Raw genomic sequence first — 25,059 nt, 5'->3', positions numbered from 1 at the left:
TGTGAAGTTATGCAGCCATTATGTAATGGCCTTTTTCGAGGTTATTGAAAATGCTCTTGTTTTTGCATACACACAGAAGTAATCGACCAGATTACGATGTGGTTGATTTGATTTGACATTCTCGTCTCCTCAGCCAATGACATCCAAATGATCCTACAGCAACTTCGGGCTCATACAATGCAGCATCAATACCGGTGGAACTCGTAGAAATATGCATTGCAGTCTTAAGGATCCTTTTCTTCCACAACCTACTCGAGCTAGGTAGGAGTTCTTCTTAGCATTCAGACCAGCCATTCCGATTACAGTTCCACCTTTAAAAAGTCCCTACTGAACTGCATTCATTTTTTCGTGAAAAGGCTCTCTGTGCTTTGTATCAGAAGTCCCCGTTCGTTACTATTAAAATGCTCCCTAATATTAATCAGAATCTTGGAGCCAATATTCTATCTGAATCAGTTTCGAAGGCCAAGAAGTTATCCCTTGCCGTTGATGTGAATATTAATTCAACACCGAGTTCACGTTTACTTTTAACAAATTTACGAGACTAAAACAGATGTGTTCACAAGGGCGAATGAAGCATTTTGTAAAGTCCTACTATTATCTTTACTTTACTTGCCTTCAGAATGTCAATTGGGTCTCGCTGTCCCATATCATGAAAATTATTGAACTCATTCTTGACAATACGGTTGCCTGACATCGTTCAAATAATCGCGAATCAAGCCGGGTCTCCAAAGAAGTGATGAACGTCTGACGTGATACACGCTGAGCGCTTTACGTTGCGATTCTGGATCTAGAGAAACCATTTGAACGTGTTCCATATAAACTCATCTGATATACTCTGCGGCAACACCTGGTGTTAGAAGAGCTGGTACGCTGGATTAAATTGTTCTACCGCGATCCGAAGAGTAAAGTTGGAAGTGTCTCAGCGTCCTACGTCCTACACGCTGCTCTATGCAGATGATATTTTCCTAGTGTCTCATAAAAAGGCTGATCTCGAGCAACTTGTCCAAAAGTGGAATGGTCGCTTCATGCAACTCGGTCTGGGAGCGAATCGCGGTAATAGGAACAGGGATGTTGCGTTGGAACAATGGCATAACATCCGAAACTGAAGATGTCCGTGATGAATAGGGGTTGTTCCGATAGTGGGAAAATTTGTGAGAGAAGCGTCTTCGATGGTATGGACATGTAATTCGTGCTAACAAGAACTCAATTGTCGAAGTTGGTGTGAACATCAAAGTCAATGGGGAACGATCAAAAGACATGGAAACAATGATGGCTTAATACGCTAGATGGTGATTTGAGAGCCCCTTGACTCCATCCAAATCAGGCCTATGACCGAACAAAATCGTGCAACCGATAAAGACGAATGAACCCCGTTTCTGAACGAGGCAAAAACCGGAGGAGATGAAGTTCTGAGTCGTGGTCAAAGTTTCGTTATTTCAAGATAATTGCGAAATTTGCAAACGACTAGCTCACAACCCTTGGGCGGAGTTTCGACTCAAAACTATCCGAGTTACATAATTTGGGCAGAATGTCTGACTCAGTTTCTATTTAACAAGAAAAAAAATCATACCTAAGTGAATCTTTTACTAAATCTTTAAAGTTTTCATAGTTAGAGTTCAACAAAAATCATCAACATCTTTTCATTGAGGTGAGATAGATTTCTATATGTATTTTACTCAAATTTGAAAGAAAATCTTACATATACGGTTATTTATACCTCATTTATTCATGATGCTTTGAATAAGCTTAATTATAGTAAGAAGCCCAACCTTAAATATCTCCCTGGCCTTTCTTAGAAAGTTACGACATCTTAAGATGTATGGCAGTGATTCTTTGAAATAATGTTTGGAGGCAGATCAATGAAAAGCAAACAAAAAATAATTGTTAGACTCTAGAGCTGAAATTCAACAAATGAGCAGAACTTAAATTGCTCTATTTTTGATTAGCAAAATCAACAGAATGTTCATAATAATAACAAATATTAAACTAAATACCCGTAAGTCCCTGCTAGTTTTGGAGGATATAATACAACATATATAACAAAGTCATGCAGTTGTATAAATAAGTATAAGTGGTAGATAACAATTTCAAATAAAAGTCTCGCAGCAGTCGTAGGTATGAAACAAACTACGGAACTTTCGACATCAATAAGTAACTTTTTTACAGTTGATTGGTTATCATGTTGAGTGTTAGAGAGAGTGTGTGGAGTTTCAATAAAACGCACCACCGTTTGCTTCTTGCCTCCTGAATTTTCTGCAGGTATAGTGACTAAAAAGAGAAAGTTAGTGATAGTAAGTAAAAACGGGTCTTTGTCATTTGTGGTGCTTGACCATATCAAGAAATAAATCATTACTGCCACAAAAAGGATATCATAATAGTTATAAAATATGCAATAAGGGAGTACACACGGTAATATCATTTCTTTCTCTGTATTATTTCTAATTTCCAACAGAATGAAAGGGATATTTCCTTCTAATGGGCGTATGATACAAGGCATACGCCCATTTCATAATGGCTGTTTGGGGGTGTGGCATATAAAGTGAGCAGGCATCCATCCATTCAAGTGCAGAATTTTGGATTGTGGGAAAGAATAAGATGTATTTCATTCGTCTTTCCGGAGCGTAGTGAAACGGGGGGTTCTTCAACATATTCAGTACTTTGTTACTATCAAAATTGGCAAACATTTGATCTAACAAGTATAATAGTTGGGTGTAGATTTTGGATATTGGAAAACTTCACGTTTAATTTAAATATGGTATAACAGCCTCTATGTTTTTAAAGGAAAGTTTAACAATGAATTTATTTCACCTAAACAAGAATGTTCATGATTGCCAAATTCCGTTCACATCGTTAGATTCCGTTGAGTAATGATTGCAAAAAGGAGTATTTGTACACAAATTTCCTAGTAAGGCGGTTTTACATTGTGGATTGTACGGTGGTTAAATCCAAATGACCACCATTCGATACAACAACCTTCTACACGATGTTTCGTTAAGTTTCATTTATCTTCACGAATAGATGGAACTGCAAATCGGCAAAATTAAGAAGTGATTCATTCCCTACCTTTTTCCAACCACTTGCGATAAAAAGAGAAGCATAACACATTTAAAGGCGGGGCTTATATTGGCGGCCATTATTTTTCCGCATTACTGAAATGAAACGTTGTTTGGCAGTATGTAGTAGGGGTGTTGCACTTTGCTCCCAGAATCAAGTTCAAAAGAAAAATCAGCTTAGTATTATGGTGGCTGCACTTGGACTTGCAGGGAAAGATTTCATTTCTTCAGAAAAATATATGGGGATTGTATTGATTCTGGTCTGAATTTTCGGTGAAATATGTTTTGTGCTTTAGGCAGTGGAGTCAATAAAATGTTTTTTCATATGAATTGTTATATTTGTTAATAATCTCCCTTATTGAGTTCTCTCAGTCAGCAACAATATTTTGATGTTTTAAAGGAAGTGTACGTAAGGAAGCCAACATTTGTGGTGTCCGAATCTTCTATTTTAACTATGCTATTACTTGCTACTCGCGATGTATCTTCTTCATAAAACCGGACATTTTGTTCTCTTGAATAGCCTTCTATCTGTGCATAAATTGTTGGAGATTTGAGAACACTTGTTTTGCGGTAGTAGTTCATTCCATAACATTGTTTAATTTTTTATATTAAGCTCCTTAAGTTGTCAATTATAAATCTGGTATTTAAACACAAGTTCGGATTAGTGCTGTTTTAACTGATGTATGTAAGCAAAAACACTATTTTCGGTTTTAGTAAACAGCACTTGGTGAAATCTCGAACCGGAAATTAATCATATATGTGTGCGACTCTGGATGGTAAAGGCCGCCCAGTGTATCCCAAAATGGGTAAAGAGCACATCCTAATATTTTCAGGATTGCAGAATTATGTGGGATGGCTCAGAAGACTTAGAAAATGCCAATATGTATGATGAATAATTTTTATATTAATAGAGTTTTGAATAAAATTGTATACTCACTCATGTTAAAAGTGGATTTATACCAAAGGGGGGAGAAGCTGGAATTAGTTGATGCAAATTATTTGTAGCATCCTTGACATCTTTATTTATTAATGCAGTATGAAACCTTGGGAATGTTTAAAAGATTTCAGGCACCAAACCCATAGATCACCTTTTGGGGCATGAATCTGCAGAAGTGAAGATTAACTTCCGTTTGTCATTTCTCTCGGTCTTAAGTTTGGTCCTGGTGAAGTCGAGAGGATTTCAAATAACTGTCCAGCATTTGAAGCGATTGTTGTTTCTGTCGGCTTTTGAGTTATTTCCCACGATTTAGTAATATGTCCAGGCTCATCTTAGATACCTAATTATCAACAAGGACAGAGAAGACAGGAGGGGAGGTCGCCTTCTTGCTGAACGGAGACACGAAGTAATTTTAATGCACCGAACACACAACGAGCTGTACTCTTTGAAGTAAAGTGGATTAGTTTAACTCATGATATTTTTCCATGAATTTCCTGTAGTGTATCGTTACGGTTTTGAATGAAGTGCTCTAACACACTTCATTGGCTCATCGAAGACTCTCTCTCGCAATTTGCCCACAGTAGGTTCAATACCATATCGGTCTCGAAGTGTTCTCATATCGTATGCGATCATAATGAGTTACAGCACTGATCCAGCCTAACATTTTCGCTTTTCTAACCGCGAGGTGGCATTCATTATCTTTGGTAGTAGCTTGAAATCATAGATAGTCACGGGATGAACAACAGAATATCATTAACAATTCGACTTCGATCTTAGGGAACTATGAGTACCATTTTATCTAGGTTTCGTTGATTCGTGGAGTAATTTTATGGTGCAGTTTACTATTGGCTGGGAACACCAATCCGAGATACTTCAAAATTAGCCATGTTGCTATATGAGGCAACCATTTGACAACCGAACGGGTTGGGACTGATACATAGTGTGCCGTATAACAAGAACGGAGAAGACAAGGGGGGCGCCTTCTTGGTGAACGGAGACACGAAGCAATTTGGATACACCGAACACACAACCAGCTGTGCTCTTTGAAGTAAAGTGGAGTATGTTTAACTCATGATATTTTTCCATGAATAATCGTGCTTCAGTTCTTACCAAACCTGCCGTGATTAACTGTGATTTCAACCATGTGCAGACATTTTTTGTCAAGTATGCTCACCGAGGTCACAGCTCAAACCTCTCTGGTGGTAGTCGGAGTTGTATTTTGCCTTGACGTCGGAAACCAGTCGACTCAGCTGTGAACGAGCACCTGAGCGAAATCAAGGTAACAATTCCTAGCGAGCGCAATCCTCACCACATTGATCCAATTGGATTGTCGCGTCAACGACTATTATTATTATTAAGGTCTTCATATAGAACTCCTCAATGATTCATTTTTGAAATCAGTACTGTCTTACGGTTCTTCTGTTTAAAAGCATGTCTTTGACAACGGTAAAGCATCCAAAGAAATTGAATCTTATGAGATCAGGATTTCTCAGCTAACGTACGTACGGTAGTATCGAGTGATATAGTTCTTCTACCGAAATTTTTATTTAAAGTTCACATTATTTCGGCAAAAGACTGCTCCCTCTGTACATACATTTTCAATGTTTCCAAACGCTGTTTAAAAGTGGATTAACTTTATGGCTGTACTTTTGTTAACGTAAAACTTAATTACAAGTCAGCAGTTCCGATTTCATAATGGAGTGTACCAGGTAACATTTTCTTGGTATTCCAGATATGGACAGCTACGAACGATTTAAGTTGTCGTAAATAATTGTAATATTTTGCCCAGTTGGGTCATGATTTTCGCGTTGTCATTGACCAATAGTACAGTCTAATATGCTGTATCGTTAACAGAGAGATAACCTCCAGAGGTTTCAATTTTAGCATTTTTTCCCTTTGCTTTAAAAATACAATGTGTGTCTGTGTGTCTGGATGGCTCAATTGGTTAGAGTGCTGGGCTGTCGTAGCGGAAGGTCGCGGTTCAAATCTCGCTGGGGGCAGAGGAATTTGTTATCGTGACTGGATGTCGGACACCAATCGACTCAGCTGTGAATGAGTACCTGAGTCAAATCAGGGTAATAATCTCGGGCGAGCGCAATGCTGACCATATTGCCTCACACAGTGTACTGTGGTGTACCAATTCGGTCTTGAATGAAGTGCTCTAACACACTTCAAGGCCCTGATCCAATATGGATTGTTGCGCCAACGATTATTATTATTAAAAATACAATAGAAAGTCAAAAAGGTCCCTAGAAAGTCAATGAATTGGTGAGCACCGGAAGTACCAAAAGCGGTTCGGGTCCTGCCATCGCTACATACTTTTAACTGTACTTTACAAGAACTAAATTTTACTACTGTTTTTGTTTTTAAAACATGTCTTTTTCCAGACTGCCAAATGTAACTTTAAAAGTAGATAATTAAACTATCAAGTTGGGAATTTTGCGCAGTTACTCTTTAATATATTGGTCTTTGCATATACCTGAAAGTATGCTTTAATTATTACTAAAAATATTGTTTTGTATAAATTGTTTATAAAAAATTTTGATTGCTTCATTTCATAAGGAGCTAATATTCTACAGCGCAACTTAGAGCAGCTATAGTGCCCCCATTTTGTTTTTTTTTTTGTTCTGTATAAAAAAATTGTGTGTTGACACTTGAACAATTATGTCAGTATGTAATTTCATTCAATGTAACATTTACTCAGATGTCGGCAGGAATTTTACTTTTGACGTCTCAAAACGAACAGGAACAGGGCAGGACAGGCTGAATTTGAACATTACACCGGATTAACGAAGGAAACCATTAATGTTATAACTTTTTAAATGTCTGAACCCATCCAGTTTTTCCTTACAAATTCTGGGCAGCATATCGTGTGAAAAAGATTTTTCTGGTGACATCATGAGGAAGTATTTTTTGAGCAATTTGTGGTTGACATGGTCCCGAAGATTTTATCCAGAAAGCTTTCAGTGATCGTTTGTAACAAAAGAGAATTTCAAGGGGATTGGTGACTAACAGACAGACAATAAACCACTTTTAATAAGGCTTTGTTTTCCACGAAACCGTAGAAATAGTCCCAGTAAATAACACACTGAGCTCTTGATTATTTTGTGACCATGAGATTAAGATTGAATTAAAGTTTGCCGCTGCTGTCACGGGTAAAAACAAAACAAAAAAATACCTCTAGAAAATTTATTTGGAATGAAGGGGAAGTTATGAATGAATGAATATTTCGGATTATTCAAATCGAAGCTAAGTCAACTGTTGTGTGAAACTATATATTTGGCAGACACGAAATTTCAACATCAGATTAAACTTCTTTAATATTTCATTTCCACAAAGTTGAACTGTACTTATTTCAGTTATTAACTTATTTTGTAGTATGCAGTATATCAGTCAAACTGTCAACAGAACTTGCCAGTTAATCAGAGAAAAGACACTCTCTGTTTGAAAACTTTTTTGCGTATAACAAAAAAAAAAAACAATTAAACTTTGCAAAGTAACTACTTTTTAAAAATGTTGAAATAAAAAGTAATAAGTAAATGATAGGAAGAAGTGGGTAAATGCATTCATTCAAAATCTACGTTTGTAAACTTTAATGGTAAAACAAATTAAAATGCGTTCACGTATTTGGACAAAAATGAGAGAGATTCATAAGTAAAATCAAAGTTTGTGCACAAAGAAATTCATATGCTGGCCCGCATATCGTATGCAACGAGAAATATAATCCAAACTCAGGGTCGTAGAGAAAAAATCCGGGCTCTCAAAAAGTCTGCCCCCTCCTCCGTTTCTTTACACGAGAAGATTTATGCTGTAATTAACTGCTTTTTACTAGAAACTGAATACATATAACATATATATATACAGTCAGTACATATTAAGCAAAATAAGTGATAATATCAAATGAAGAATATACTATTTCATTTTGTTTTCGTTACTATAAAAATGTCGTCCAGTACAGGTTCAAGAACGGCTATAAAATGATTGTAGTTTCGAAAGAGCTATAAAATTCTCAAGATATCATCAATTATTCACTCTTCTTACCTACCTGGATCTGGTTCCGTCCTATTGTCGTTCATTTTATACCTACAGTGTGAACAGTGTTCGATGTTCGCGCTAACGAATCAAGGAGTTCATTAAATATTAATTGGGTTGGGACTCATGACACAGCTTACATACAAGGGACGAAAATTTATGTTTACTTCACTTTCTACATTCTCAAGCCGCAACGCACCGCCATCATTTATATCGCTTGTTCCGAAAGTTAATCATTAATTTACAGGCTGTTCTTGATTAGACGTATGAGACGAAAATAAAGAAATTTGATATTTATGGGAAGAATAAGATGCAAACCTGATTCTTGTTTTATATTGATAAAGATTGTAAATATGAAACTTACTGCATTCATCATGAGACCTAAATGAATGTTCTGATGAAATTTGCCTCACTATGGAATTTCGACTATAACGGAACGGTAACGGAAATATGCAATTGAGAGTTTTAGAAATGATACTTTTTTGATTGTTTATTTGCTTTCAATGGTAGCTTGGTTTTAGCTGATATTATTCCCTTCTTGTTTTGATATTAGACCGAAAAGCCCTTGTAAACTCGTCTTCCTATTATTTTACCATTGCTGATCTACTGGTTTTATAATTTTAGCTTTTTTTTTAATTTTAGTCCCTCTTCTCAAATTATATATTGATATAAATACTGAAAACTTTCTGGGAGATTAGAAAATTCCCAAGCTAGTACATCGTTACTATAAGCGCCATAAACAGAGATAAATAAACCATAAGGCTTTTTTGTGGAGTTTATTTCTACATCTTCAGAGCAATTAATTAGGTAATGGAAAGAATGATAAAGCGCTGCAATTTCACTAAATGGCTTTATTCTAATTATTGTCTTTGGCAGTTAATTCACTACTACACGATTTTGGCTCTTTCTTACCAATGGCTTCAGTTCGCCGTGCGGCTATAATGTATCGACATTAAACATAACATAATTGCCTACTCAATAAAATGAACGACCTTAATAAAAGTGACTCAATCATAGCAAATATAGCTCATAAAATGCTAAATAGATAACCAACTTTTTCGTCTATGTCTCTATTACTTAATACTTTTGTGTACAGCCGAGTATGAGAAAGTTATTTTTTGCCATTGGTGGGAATGTGTGTATGCATATGTATATATCCAGATGATAATAGAATAGAGTAAAAATAGACACATTCTTCAAAGGATGTAAATCGGAATGCAATAGAATCTTGTAAGCTACTATTTGATTTTATATGGTTTAAGAAGGTTAGAAAGAGGACGTAATGACAATATTTCATCGTTCAATACCTCAATTATTCACTAAACTTTCATCCCGGTCGTCATGGATGTGTTGAGTTCGTCTCTGTGCTTGTCTCCGCTGCTATAAGCTATCACTTGCACAGCATTAAGTGCGATGATAGTGAAACTAAAGCACACTCTTAATGAAAATAAAATGTGGGGAAGAAGAAGAAAAGAAAAGATAACAATAGCAAAACATAGGCTGTGTGTGGTGAACAGGAAACAAACTTATAATACTATACATATGTTTTGTCCCCAAGCCTTTAAGGCGATCATTCCCTCCTTCTATAGAAATCTGATATAGTCGATGCCACATCGGATGCTCTTTATTTACATACGCACACATGTAGTTGCTACCAATCAGTCAATAATTCTATTATATGTAGTAATGTAGTAAAATTCGAAAGGAAAAAGGCGAAATTCCTGCAAGCAATTCAGCAAATAAAATGAATGAAATGGGATGCATGAATGAAAATCCAATTTTATGACTTTCAATTTAAACTAACAGAACGTAGAACATAGTACCACCAATACCGTATACACAATTTTCAATTACATTTGGATTTCAGAGCTAATATTATAATAATATGCGCTAAATGCCACATTACCGCAATCATTCAACAATTCAACATCAATCTAAATATTTCTTCATCTAAAAATAAGTAAATATTTTCTGGTAATATACATATTGTACATATTTAGTGCAGCAAGACTCCTTCTTGAAAGTCCCCGATTGAAGTCAAGGTGAAAAATGTTGATAGAAACATATTGAAATCCAAGTTAGCTTTTCTCATCTAAATGTAAGATTTCAAATAGTAATCGATCAGTATACTGGAAACCTAGAAGTTGATCATAAAAGCTTCACTTTATTTCCAACGACCTAAACCTATTTCATGACCATTTCATGGCTTACCCTAAGAAAATAAGTGTCTGTTTGGATTCAAGGGATGTAAAATGAATGTTTGCTAGAGATGGACTGTGTTAGTACAACATTCATTCTTGCAAAAATAATAAAGGCTGCTTTGCTACTGTGATCGCTTTAGACAAAAGATTTTGATACATTAATTTTGTTCTCGAAAACACATAGGAAAACGAATTCATGGCAATTACTATGGGCGTAAATCGTTTTATATGGTTAGCATTATATAGAATGGAAAAAATCTGGGCTATATGTCCATATGTATATGTATTTGGTGCATAGTTATACTCTTTAGCACAATTTTCCGATATAACAGAATAGGAAGAATACTTATATTTCACTTTAAATTTCTTATACAGTGAATCCGAAAATATATTTTTTTTTTTGTAATTTATTGATCTGTAATTCGTTGAGAAAATCTGTAGACAACGATTACTTGCGAGTGCGGTTCGCTGAGTACAATGTCATTCGATGATTGTTCGATGAGTACAATGTTAAATTGACTGATATGATAAGTATTTTGTATTCGTCACCTTTTCCCAAAGCAATCAGAAGTACGAGTCCATATGCACTTCTCGTAAGGAGAACAGTGACCAAAATGTTTATTGCCTGAACAACCTCGAATTTTATCCGCTTTGTTTAACGACATTGCGTTGGTTATTGGTTTTCTCAATGTCCATTCCCTATGCATAACTAATGGTCCGGTGAAGACGAGGGGCCCTTCGAAGCTGCTTAAATTTCAACTATGTGACACAATAAGGTCAAATTTACATATTGCCGCCTTGACCCTGGACTATCTGCTAAACTATTGCACAAAAAGGCACAAAGGGTTACGTTATTAGGATCCCGAAAATAATGGAATTTTGCTCTTTGCTTTGGATAGCTAATATATGTTTAGAAAAGTGTTCATTTTAGGTTCAAGTTAGTTCTTGTGTCTGCTTATGCGCAATCATAAAAATTTATTACAGTGTGAATTTTTAGATTAGAAAATTCGAATCATTTGAAAAATAAAGAATAGGTTTTTCTACTTTCATTCCATTTCCGTGTTTCTCCAGAACTTGAACTCGAAGAGAGAAGAAGCAAATGTTAACTTATGGCATTCGTATATGTGTGTATCATTTAATTGGCAGCAATCACTAGAAGTAGTGCATGGTGTAATTTTCAGTCGCAATACATGTGTATCAAGTTGTTTTATGTATTATTCATGCTAATCGTTTAATTATATTCTGTGGGGCTTACTCATTTACCGGGAATCCGAAGCATATTGCAGACAGGTTTCAAACCCTATTATGCGAGTAAATGCTCTAGTCACAGCAACGTCCACTTAATCGGTGGAAAATGTTCGGAGTAAAAGTTCAATTGCATCTAAAATATTCAGCCGTGAAAATACTAATTCTCATGCTTATTTGGGTTCAAGTTTTTCCTAAACTTAGAAAAATGTTTGTTTCTTGATACTTAGAACCTACAAACTTCCATATTAAATACTCCAGTGAACATTTCAACGATTTTGGTACATCTCAATTAAATACCCCTTGATTTATTACTATTCACTAACTACATTCAATACGATACCAACAATTCATTTGGATTGGAGTCGTTAAAGTTTTTTTTTTAATTTAATGTGTGCGGTCTTGCATGCATAAACTGTGAAAATTATTTGACACTGATCGTCGTAAACTATCAGTAAAATAAGCATCCCGTCCAATATACATATACATTTCCTACGAGAAGTTCGTTAAAATGTCACATAATTTAACCACTTTATTCTCTTGTAAATTCCAAGGTATTCTGGGCTCGTATAACTCGTAAGGTCACTGATCAGAAGATTGGACAAGTATCTTCAAACTTCTAAGCAATAAAGAACTGCCATTTTGTTTCTGGAATACAATTCTTTTGAGACTTTAGTTAACGTCCAATCATGAATAACACAAGTTTTACTCATGGAAGTCGGACCGAATCAGTGAAATTTGATGCCCTACCACACGACGATTTTTTATATTTATGAACAAAATCTGCCATTTTCAAATTTCGGGTATAATTAAATTACTCTTATAAAAATTCGAACAAGTATTTTTGGAGTCCAACTCGGATGTTAACTTTGAAATATTGTGTGAGAATTTCATAAAATCGATTTGCTTATAAATTAACACGTATTTTATTTGATTGTATTCAGAATCTTACGAAAGTCGTATTTCAAATTTGATGACTTTGGTTTGAATTCAGGTAGAATTACGTCTCCATCACATCAGAAATTGGTTAGAGCGCCTTCAATGCAGCAGATTCTATGTTGCAAAATTCATAATGATTGATAAGCAAAGGATTTCGAAAATATGTTTTTAGAAATAATTTTTCCACTGAGCTCTTACAAATATATTTGCATTTTCGATCTGTAAGCCAACAATATTCATCTCCGGTTTAACCATTTCAACCGAACAAGATTATGGGTATACAGGGCATGAATGAACATAAAAAGGTTATGTTAGGCTTTCGACTGAAGCAAAGTGTGGACATATACTGCACCAGGTCTTATTAAACTGGTTACACATTAGCCTCCATCATAGTTTACATTGTGGAACCCACAGCAGTTTAGCCTGGTAATTAATATCACCATCTACCCGCAGAATATGCAGCACCATAAATAATGTATTAATTTGTTGCATTTGAATAGCAACATTATTACGAATTTTGCTATAGGAAGCTTCAGGGTTGGGAATCGTGGCGTAGGTAGGCGTTCATATAGTAGAAGATTAGTAGCTATTTATAGTAATAGACTGGATATCGGATCACACATGGATTGCAAGAATCGAAGAATAGTATATTGTCAGAAAAACTGTGGTTTACGTTGTGATTAAAGGAATTAGGATATTTGTTGGGGCTGTGGTGAATTGAATTATTTTATTGTTGAACTAATAAAACGTGGGAATCAAACTAATAAAGCGTGGGAATTCAAAGTTCGATAAAATGTTAATAGAGCCGAAATATTTCAAAAAACCTTAAGCTTTTGGTCTTTTAAAATATCTATTTAATATTGGAAATAACTGATGTCAATAATAGGAAAAACTATGATTGTTAAGAGAAGCTAACATATCAAGCTGATTATTGACGCAAATATCTATGTATATATTATATTTATTTTAAAAACCCTTTCTCCATTGTGATTGTAATTATTTAAAAAAATAAAGTTAAATGAAAATCAAAACGCATTTAAATCATAACTCCAATGTAAAAGTGAGACAGAAACTGGGAGCGTTCCATAAAATTTGATATTTCTGGAACATTAATGGGGTTATTCGGTGAATTTCCAAAAATTAGTTAAGCTGCGATTAAAATATTCTGGGCACACTGGCCTAAACACCACTAGCAAAAATAATGAGGTACGTGCAGCATTTAGCGGTATGAACTATTAAGAAACAAGGGTACCATCAATCAACAACCCTCTGCCGAGACCAAAATAGGAAAATTGCAATTATGAGTAACACTACTTATATTGTAACTTGGTGTTTTAAAATTTCCATGATTTGCTATTCCTGATGGTGCCACAGGTAGAAAATGTTCCAATTACGGACAATCTGAAGCAAAATAATGTGCCAAGTCAACATCATAGGTGAGATCTGACCCCGGAAAACTACCACATCTATACTAAGTAAACATAAGAAAAGTCAAAAAGCAACATTTTCTCATTACAATTATAATTACAGCTGAAGTGATTTAATATATAGGCGACCAATTGCACGAACTGTTCATCAATTTATGCTCAAGGTTTTGGACAGCGGCTCAAAGCCTGATGAGTGCCAACGAGACATTATCGGCCCCTCGCTTCGAGCATAATGATTTTGTATTCATTTGATGTGAACAATTCTGTATGAATGTTTTTCCATCCGAATATAGCTAAGAATGCAAAATATTTTGCTTCATATATTGGAATATGACCATTAGATGCACCATTTTTTCATCGACTTCATAGCATAGCCAAGGTAAAACTGTACACGGCCATGAGAGAATTCGGTATCCCTACGAAATTGATAAGACTGACTAAGTTGACTCTGACCAATGGGCGAGTCCAGATAAAATCAGCAGGATCAGTCTCGAAACCATTCGACATCAACAAAGGTGTAAGAAAAGGAAATGCCCTATCGTGCATCCTTTTTAATCTGGCCAAGGAAAAAGGGATCCGTGATGTTGAGGTAAATGTGAGAGGCACCATCCTCTTTAAGTCCACTCAATTACTGGCCTATGCTGCCGACATCGATATCATAGGAAGATCTAGATCCTGCCCTGCACATCAATGAAGGCAAGACGAAATATATGGTCGCAACGTCAGCACCAACAACATCAAATCGCACTAATCAAACGGGAAGAATAAAGATAGGAGACTACAACTTTGAGACCGATAACACCTATGATGATAAAATCCTTGCACGGTTGTGCAAACACCGATAGAGCTTATTTCAGCTTACAAAACTCTTCCGCTCGAAACGACTCACCATAGGGTCAAAACTCACTGATTGTAGAAGACATTGACCTTGCCAGTCCCTCATGTATTCCTTGGAGACCTGGATTTTATTTTTTTTTGGGGAAGAGTGGGTAAATGCATTTACACTCCCGGACTCTCGGTTCGGTACGCCGTCGGACCACAAACTAAACACCTCCCCATCGTCAAAGAGTTAGCCTGGAACCGTTTGTCGCATTACTTCGGGCTAGTCCCCGAACTCTCCCGCGTTGCAGAGCCTTCAAATCAGGGAATTCCATTCACTAACTTGAGTGGAGAGGAGGAAGGGAACTGTCAGTTCAAGGAACCCCCTGCCATCCGGCTCCTCCACTGGTCGAGCTCTATCTTCTAAGCAACGAGAAGGACCCGAACGTAATGGGCAATGCGGCTCCACCTGTTAGTAAGGAAATAGCCAGTCAGTCTCACCATGCTTCCTATTCAACCACGCACCTAAGTTGCCGATGAGCCGTGCAGTCCATCTGCCTCTAGATTCATTTTGCCAAGAGAGCTGCCACTCTTCTAGGGTGCGTTGCCGTTCTTCACGAGCAACAACCTTCCTTGGCTCATCCCCCCTGCGCTTGTATATGGCCTGACGCTCCTTAAGAAGAAGGGCAACGGGAATCACTCCCGTGATCACCATCACGACCGGTTCAGAGACAGTGCGGTACGCAGACACCACCCGCAAAGCCCCCCGTCTTTGTACTTGCGCGAGACGTTTACGATATACATCCTTGCCAAGAGCGTCAGCCCATACCTCCGCGCCTTAAAGTAGGATAGATTGCGTTGAACTCATCAGGAGACGTCGCTTACTAGACGTAGGACCCCCAATGTTTGCCATTAACCTACTTAACGCTGGAATCTCAGCTGCAGCCTTGTTTGCTGCTGCTTTGATTTGCTCAGAAAAGCTTATCTTTAAGTCAAGAGTCAGCCCGAGGTACTTTACCGCTGGTTTTGACTCGATTATCGACTCGCCGAACGATATGGGACGCAGGGTCGGAATTCTCTTTTTAGTCAGGTTTTTTTCCAGTGCAAGGTTGAAACCATGAGTAGTCATCCATCCGCTTATCCGTAGCATCAATATACCAAGTCTGCTTTGCGCCTATTCGACAGTGCGTAAAACAACAAGCGCCGCGACATCATCTGCATAGCCGACCAGGCGCGACTCTTCTGGCATGTCGAGTTTATGTAAACTATCATAGGTAGCGTTCCAGGGGTCCGGCCCTAGGATGGATCCCTGTGCTACCCCAGACGTGACCTGCCTCGAACGGCCGTCGAACGGCACCCACGACTTGCATGACAGCATCAATTGTGGATCTCCCTTCTCTAAAACCAAACTGCCGGGGAGATGAACCTCCGGCAGCGCGTATCGCTTTAGCGAGTCTACCTCTGATGAGCATTTCGAGCGTGTGGGCGGTATGAAGACGGCAACTCGGGGTCGTGTTTCCCTTTGTGGATCAGTGCAAGTCTCACTACCTTCCAACGAGCAGGGAAAGTGCCCGCTTTCAGACAAGCGTTGAACGCGCCGAGCGGTAGCTCTGCCGGTGTTGGAATACCAGTTTGTATAGCTCTGCTTGAACGATCGGGTCCTGGCGCCTTCTTGCTTTTCATAGTGAGGACTGCTTGTTCCAACTCTTTTATAGAGAAAAGTGTACAGCCTTCCTGTGCATGGAGGCTCCGCAGACCGTGATTATCAGGTTCATAACTGATTTTACAACAGTGTCGGCTGCAGCGCCACCGTCCCCAGGAGTACCCTCCAGCGTGGCCCCACCTGTTCCAAGAGTTTCGACAAACCTCCCGGTGTTCACTTTCGCGACGTTTCATGCACAGAACGAGCGCCGGGGTGGCGCACACCAAGAGTTTGTGTCCATCACTTCGAAGGCAATGTATTGATGGTCACTTACCGAGAAATTTTCCAGAACTCTCTACCCGTCCACCAGCGACACCAGTGATTCCAACGCGAAGGTTACGTCTGGAATGCTTTCTTCGCAGCCCGGGCGCTGGAACGTTGGGGTGGATCTGGTGTTTAGAAGTACCAGTCTTGTTCTCGCCACCATTTCCAGAATTCGTTTCCCTCTGGAGTCTGTGTGAGGCATGCCCCACTCAAGTTTCCTAGCATTGAAGTCACGCCCGACCAAGATCCGCCCGTCTGTGCCTAAGATAGCGTCCTCCAAAGCATAAAGCCTGCGTCGAAAGTTCGGTATCGTCTCATTCGGCGTAAGATAGACACTAAAAAACGTTATCCGTGAACGCCGAATCCAGACAAAGCCATCTCCTCGGCCTTGGGTAAGAACCCTAAGGAGAGTGCCATCCCGAACCCAGATGGCAGCGATACCTGATATTTCAGGGTGCCATGAATCTGGGTCCTTGTTTTGGTACTGCTCGCTGATGAGTACTAAATCAGCTTTGGTCTCCGCAGCGAACTACGCTAGCAACTCATGAGCGGTTGCACTCCGGTGCATATTAATTTGTAGGATGCGAATCACGTTGACCGCGTCCTAGCTCTTTCCAGTTCTGCTCTGAAGACTGGACACCGCCCCGAGCCCGCAGTGTGCGCAACGTTCTCATCAGACGAGCCACGGTCCCTGCATAGGACAAAGCTTTCCCTTTCGTTGCAGGTGTTCGCTTTATGGCCTGCCTGACCGCATTTATGGAATGTTGCCCTTCTGTCAGGTCCCCGACAGGTTGCAGATGTGTACCCATAGTCCAAACATCTGCAACATTTGGTTGGGGCGGCCCGGATTCGTATCCTACACACTACACAACCAATTCTTATTTTCCCGCTATTTAGAAGCTTCCTCGCGTATTGGTCGGCAACTTTAACCACAGCGATTTTTTGGCCCTGGGAGTTCGCAGAGGTGATACCAATCCGGGCATTGGTTACCTCCAGACATTCACGTTTGATGGCCTCTTCTACCTCGATCTTTTCTATGAGGCAGTGATGGTCTCGAATTTCCAGAGAACACGTAGGTTTTAGGCTGGAAACCAAATCTTTTTCTCCCAGAATATAGGGCGAGAAGTGTGGACACAGCGCTAAAGTGAACTGGCGATCAAAGAGAACTCTTCTCCAGGAATCCACTGTCAACCTGAGAGAAAGAGGCATTCTTCGAAAGAATACCGTTCTTTCTCCTTTGGAGATTGCATACTCTTTATCTGTTAAAGGTAGAAAGAAATTGTAAGTGGTATTGTAAATACTAAGAAAAGAAAAACAAAAACTAGATGTAAATTAGAGTACTTATTCTAATTTATATCTAATTTTTGTTGTAACGGGCCAAAAGGTTCATTAGTTTAACTAAGTAGTTAGTTTAACCTTCTCGCCCGTTATCTTAGACTTACTTGGTTAGACTAAGGAATTTTTAACCTTCTCACCCTTTACAATATAATTAAGGTTAGCTAGCTTAATGTGTCGGGATGGCTAGTCACATCGAAAGGTCGCGGTTCAAATCGGAGTGGCAGAGGAATTTGTCTTGTGACAGAATAGTCGACTCAGCTGTGAATGAATACTTGAGTCAGATCAGTGTGAGCGCAATGCTGACCACATTGTGTACCGTTGCGGTCTTGAATGAAGTGCTCTTACACACTTCAAGACTCAGATCCAATTAGATTGTCGTGACAACGATTATTATTATTATAATCAAGTTAGAAATAAAATAAACAATGTTAGAAAAGTAAGCCACTTCAATAAAAAAATGTTGAATGTTGCATACTTTCCACCTTGCAAGTTAGCATTCACCCTTTTTAAATTGTGATATACATATATAGAACCATTTTCCTATCATTGGAAGTTGACTGCTGATCGCTACTGGCTCAAGGTTATTATACATAATTATTAATATATATTAATTTCCCGTATCTTTGCAACTTCTGTTATTTATAATACAGATACGAGAACATTAAACGGTTGCTGCAGGATCAAAACATTTACAGCTCCATACTAATGCATAATTTGTTAAAACTTGTTTTGCTCGTTATTAGCACCCATAAGATCGCCAAACAGCCACACATTGATTCACTACTTCTTGAACTTCTTTCTAGTTTTTATTTAATCTAAGAAAACATTTTTTTATCTTAAAATTGTTCCTGTGGTTTTAATATCTGGTTTTTCACTTGTGGATTATCCATACTGCATGTGTAGTATGTATGTATATGATACAACATATCTGGCAGTGTCACATATGTGTTTTGAGTTTACAGACATATACTTACATGCCTACGTTTGTGTTCCCCGAGTACAGCCGGGTGCCATCTTTGCTTCATACATGTAGAATGTGTATTTTATATTTGACGAAATCTCTTTATCCACAATAGATTTTTAGTACGGTCGTATAAGTTGTTTGAGGAGCATGAACAAGTTGTATAGTAGAGTTTTATATTGCTTTCATCTATGATACAGTGATTAATTTTTTGAAAGTTCAAGTAACTGTTGTGAGATGCTATGCTATTAATATATTGAAAATTTGTTCGATTTTAAGTGCTAGTTCAAATCTGGTGCATAGATATATAACAATAGTAACGGCGATAATGAAAATCTTTAATTGTGCATAATCGGCCAAAACGACTGTTGTAAAAAAGTGTGAATTAAAGATGATTTGCAGTCAATTGGAAGAAAGCAAAATTTTAATTTGATATAGTTTGTAAATAAGATAAGAATTGGCGGAATAACGTATTGGTATTTGTTTACCTCATTTAACTCAAGCGTGATTTGTGAAAATTCTTTGCGTAGATATTTTGAGTGAAAATTATACTTGTGTTTGACAATTTTCTTCGGAATATTGGATGGAAAACTTTTTTAACTTTTAAAAATTTCTTTATCGCTAATTTTGTGATTTACAATTGTGCATTAGTCAACGGGTGATAATTGATTTGTCCTCTAAGAATGGAGAGTTTTGTTATATACGATGTTTACATATTCAAGTAAGTACTTTTCATGGGCATACTGGTTTCTTAATCTTTCAAGAATAAGTAAACTCGGTGGAATTTTCTAAAATGTATTCCCTTCTGGGCGTAGCTCAATCAAAGTATATTCTTGCCCTTGTATCTACCATAACAAGAATCATTCAACCTTAGAACCTAAGAAAGTCAAAATTTACTAAATCTGTGAACTAGTTGATAATATCAAGCTACACTTAAGTGTATCATATAATGGCATTTATAGAGGAAGCTTCAATTATGCTTATAAAAAAAGAAAAGCCAAAATCCAAACGAAAATAAAATACTAAGTTCAATTCTATTTAACAAAGAATCACAATTATAATACTACCTACGTAGCCTTTTATGGTCTTCTAATATTTGATTTCGTTACCCCTTCGGGATTAATTACTTTAATAAACTACTGCATAGGATTGGTGCGGGAAGCGTCCAGCTTACACACCCTAAATAGGTTGATGTTGATATATGTATGTATAAGTAGAAGTCAATAAAATGGGGTGCGATTTGAATACTATGTTGGCTTGCTGCATTAAATTTTTAGGTTTAACGCTGTCCGCTTCTTCTACCGATAGAAAGAAACTCCGCACAGTCATGCTCCCAAACGATGGGGGAGAGGTTGCTGCTACCGAGTGCTCAAACCGCGCATAAAAGTTGATTGCAGTGTTGTGTAAAAATGCAGGACTTTCATCCCTTGATTGTGATTGGTGTTGGATACTAATTTCTATCCCCCCTCACTTTACACATTCTATATAAAGGGCAGAACATTGGCTTGTGTACATAAACCCTCGGCATGTCCAACAATATGGGAACAGTCTCGTTCAGTAATGGCGACCGAACATCCCTTCCACATAAATGGATACGAAAAATATACAGTACCTCAAACAAAATACGAACACATGGTGACGAAAACGTGTTTTGAGCTACAGAGGACTACATATAACAAAAGTTGCATAACAAACTGAAGAACGTTTTGGAATATTTTCTCTGCATGCTACTGTCCCTTCAACACGTTCAGTGTTGAGAGTAAATATGTTTTGTCCTTTATATATACATATCTGGATGCTTCCAAGAGAAATTTAAGCGTGTTAGTGCGGGAGCCTTTTCCGTTTTATATAGAGGGCAAAGAAAACGCGATAAAATTACTGTCGTATAAGAAAAGCCTTTCGTTTTCTTCATAGGTACATAAAAATTCTTCAAGTCTCAGGTCTTAAGAAAAAAAGCCCGGACGCTATATTTTTATGGCATTTGGTCATAAACTTGATTGTAGTGTAGCTGGCTGATTGTTGTGTGTTGTTTTTCCTAGTTTTTTCTTCTACGTTTCCTGCAGAAGGAAGACGAAAACACAAAAGGAAAATCCATCATCGGCAACTTGGCCGAAGCGTGTGTGTTTAATATTACTTTTATTTCTTATTAACGAGATCGTTTACTGGCATTTTGTTCTGTTATTAAAGGAACAGAGAACTGTGAGTACACCTATTCGATTGCAACAATTATTATCAATCAAAGTGCAACAAATTGTTATTGGGCCGCGAGCATACGGGAATGGAATGGTATGTGGTGTATTTTTTATTATTCTTTTTCTATTCCAAATTAACGATTTAACGAAACGACGTAAATTGTGTTACAAACCCCATTACCTGCAATATTCGCTGGTTTGAGGAATGTCATCTCGGTGATTATGAAGGTCGACAAATTTGAAGCCGAACTCAATAGCATTTCGAGGACGGACAAATGGGTTAACAGATATTCTGTCATATGGTGTCATATTCAAATTAGTCTCACGCTGATTTGCATGCTCAAGGACGAACGAGCCGTTCTCCGTTTATCGTTTGGTTGTGGAAAGTGTATAGAACAATATGGTAAAAAGTTAAAGTGTATTGCTTGCTCCTTTTCCACTGATCCAGAAATCATTAGTAACATGTGCAAGTCAAGCGTGTGTAGATTTATATTTTCCATCGGATTCTCGTCCCCTTTCTTGTTAACCCTCGGCTAAAATTTTGTCCTTTCATTGTTGAAAATTATTATAAAATGCTTTTCATGTTAGAAGCTAATTATGTGTTTCAACTGAACAAACTTTCCTTATTAAAACTTTTGCATATACCATACAATGACGACAGATAATAATGAATTTGATTACAAAAAGCTGCCCTGGAAGTGCCAAGTGAAAACAATGCTTTTAAAGGGGCGTTAACGTGAGTGGTTAGATAAAAAAGTTTTGTGAATATTTATTTTATGTGTTTATAATGTGTTTTTACTAAGGTGATATAAAAAGGCAATGGTTCGTAGTTTTATTGAATGTTGTAGCGGCTTCAGGGATTTTCCTGTAAAATATTTATATAAAGTAGCTTCTGGCAAATTTAGAAAAGTAGATTTACCTTGCCACAAATCTTAAAAAGCGGCTTTATTCGCGAAAAGCTGAATTTATGTCTAAAATGAATTTCAATCCGATGGGCTTTTGTATTACTTTTCCCCCCATGTATTTATTATATATACATCTATTGCAAATGGATGCAAATGTGGTTTTCAAGTTTCTTTATTCATTTCTTTTTCTTCGAACTGTTTCACTGTTCATGTAAACTGAGACGAATTTTCCTATCAATAAATGTTGCTAATGAAATTATTACTAAACTTAAAGGGTTGTACCTAAATGAAAAATGTCTTCTTTAAAGTGCACATAATACACTGTGGAATGGAACATTTTAAAGAAATTAAAAGATTTTCATACTTTTCCACCACTTGGTTCACAATTCAGTAGTTTTTGTTCGACGTTATTTTTAATACTATATTATATTATAATACTTAAAATCTTCACTTCTCATCAAATAGTTCCCCACATAGCATGAACCTAAGTCGATGAAGTCACCGTTGATATGAAAGTAAGATTGAGTCGCAGATTGTTTTTTTTTTCGTCGAATAACAACTAACTCCATATGATCTTAGCTTGGAGATACACTCAGAGTATTCCAAATTATCCAGTTTTCCCAACTGAGTTCTCAAACAATTTTATTTAACTGCATTAGCAAATAGTTCCAGTTTTATTTATTCCTTTCTTTGGTGCTTCCTATTGTTGAAACGTAATAACTACCTCATGAAATACCTTATCATTAGATAGGTAAGCAGTTTCCATTCTGACATAAGAGTAGAAAAAACACAGCAAAAATAAAACAAGTCTTAAGGCGGAAGCTCGTAGTCGTCTTGTGGATTTTTTATGTAAAAATATTTGAGTACACGCTATCCCAAAAACCACAAACATTGAAGCTACAACGAAGTACTCCGTTCACACGTCCTTACACGCCTCTGTGCTAGCCAGGTTCGGGAATATGGGGGGCAGGGGTCCTCTGAGCGCATCTATCGAGCTAGGTTCAAGGCCGAAATTTCCTATGTTCTGGTTACTCGAATCAGTGAAAAATAACCTATTCCGGCTTCCAACTTCGTTTTGGTGTGTCAGATAGAGATACTATAATTTCTCAACATTGTTCCCGTCTAGGTTCCACGTACACTTGACTTCATCTTTCAGATTTAAGTTTTCACGCCTTTTTTCAGAAGCAAATATTCCTAAGCCTCAATTTCCCTTCTATCCTTGGTAGTTTACCACAAGCACTGCTCGTTTTTTTTGTGTTTGTTTTTGGAACTTAGGTGGCTACCTAATCGCCTTCCCAAAGTCTCTGGATCTACGGGCTTTGCGGCTATATGTTGAGCTTCTGAGGAGTGTTCTTCCCTAACTGTTTGTGAAATAGCAATCTCTTCGTTTCAGTAACTGAAAAATTTAATAGTCTTTCTTCTTCGTCGGGAAGAAGTAACGGGTAAGATGAATCTTTGATGGAATATGGAGGCAATTGGTTAAATGTTCCGTCCTCAATGATTAATCCCCACTTTGTTCTCTAAAAGAAGATTGAATTCTCGCGATCCCTTTTGCTTAATTTTGTTTACCTAATAATAATACTGCGATTGGTGTTTCTTCGTTGATAAGCACTGTGGGCAGGAGTTTTCCATATGTTGCAACAATTTTTGAAGTGAGGGAGGTCGAATGTGCAGTCATTCTTGGGTGTTTTCCGCGATTTTCCTTTTCCATCAGAGAGAGTTGAACTAAAGATTGTAACTCATAGAATTTTCCAGAGTTAATTGTTTCGTGCAGTTTTCTCTAAATTTTGAGGACTTTATAGTCTGAAAACTGGGAAAGTTAGCAAACGTGGTGAAATTGACTGGGGGTGCTAGTGTTTTGCTATGAACTTGAAATAGAAACTCGCCAATTAACCAGCAATGTTAATGACCGGAAAAAAGTTAAGGATAGAAAAGTGCCAAAATTATTAGAAAAAAAAAGGAAAATGTAGCGTATGAAAGAGATTGGAATCTGTGCTGTGAGTAGTATTTATATTCTATCGCTGATAGCTAGTTAGCAGTGCGTTCCGCTGGTTATTCAACAGAGGTTGCTAATCAAACAGCTACAGCCGCCGAAATTTTTGACCCGGGAATGTCCTCGATTGCAAGAGAGTGGAATGCGAGAAGCTAATGATCTGAGGCAGGAGGAACATTGATCAAGAATGCGATCCGCGGTGGGTCATTCCTTTCGATCGCGGTACTCAAGTCCGGAGTTTTCCGGCTCCACGCGCGATTGAACCGTTGTTATTTTTCGTTTTTAGTTTTAGCACGCGTATTGGTCATTTGTTAGGCTCGCGTGAATCTGCTTGTTTGTTTATTTTTCAGGATCTAATGCGTAACCGCGCACAACAAAGGACATGTGAATTTTTATAAAATGGCACGTAAGGGAAGTGTTCCAAGGACCCCCTACATTTCCTAGCCTGACTAGCACAGATGCGTGCAAGCTGGTGTCCCCGGAGCACTTCGATGGAGCTTCAATTTTTGTTTGCGGACTTTTACTTTCTTTTTAGGTTTTTGGGATAGCTTTTCCTTTTTGGTCTTGTTCGGCCACTCAGGATGGTCTTTTGACCACCGCCCAACCATCCTTGCCATGACACTCGTAGTATATATGCATTGAGTATACCCCATATTCAATACGATATGATAGTCACATTTTATCTCTTAGGTAACAACAATTTCACTCGAAAGAAACAACTTTGACCTATCATAACTTTGTTAGTAGGTTTAAAAATATTAAATAACCTCCAAAGAGTAATGATCAACCCCGAGGTGACATTAAAATTTCATTTGTTTTGATGTAAGCATATCTTCTTCGGCAAGTCGATTTTGTTGATCTTTTGTGTAAGAGTATTCATCGTCGAATATAGCCGATATTCAATTCGATGTGGCACCGATATTTTATCTCTTAGGGAGTAGCTATTCGCTGCGTAAGAGGCAACAATGATTAACTATAACTTTGTTATTAATAATAGCATACTAGGATTTCCACGAAACTTGCTAGTATGAAGCTTCTTATTAAAATGTAT

The 25,059-nt window shown here is 37.5% G+C and overlaps 1 protein-coding gene across 1 annotated transcript in view; it reads left to right on the top strand.

The window, feature by feature from the left end:
- LOC119650797 (homeobox protein abdominal-B-like) overlaps positions 1-25,059 on the top strand; it is a gene marked incomplete at its 3' end in the record, with an annotated part of 85,112 nt that overhangs the window by 4,617 nt on the left and 55,436 nt on the right. The window contains exon 3 of the mRNA XM_038053932.1: positions 21,106-21,204. Coding sequence (XP_037909860.1) covers positions 21,106-21,204 — 99 coding nt within the window. The remainder of the gene's footprint in view (positions 1-21,105; positions 21,205-25,059) is intronic.

The sequence above is a fragment of the Hermetia illucens genome, chromosome 3 (genome assembly GCF_905115235.1).
Source record: "Hermetia illucens chromosome 3, iHerIll2.2.curated.20191125, whole genome shotgun sequence".
Classification (NCBI taxonomy): Eukaryota; Metazoa; Arthropoda; class Insecta; order Diptera; family Stratiomyidae; genus Hermetia; species Hermetia illucens.
This window is presented reverse-complemented; position numbering and strand designations above follow the sequence as displayed.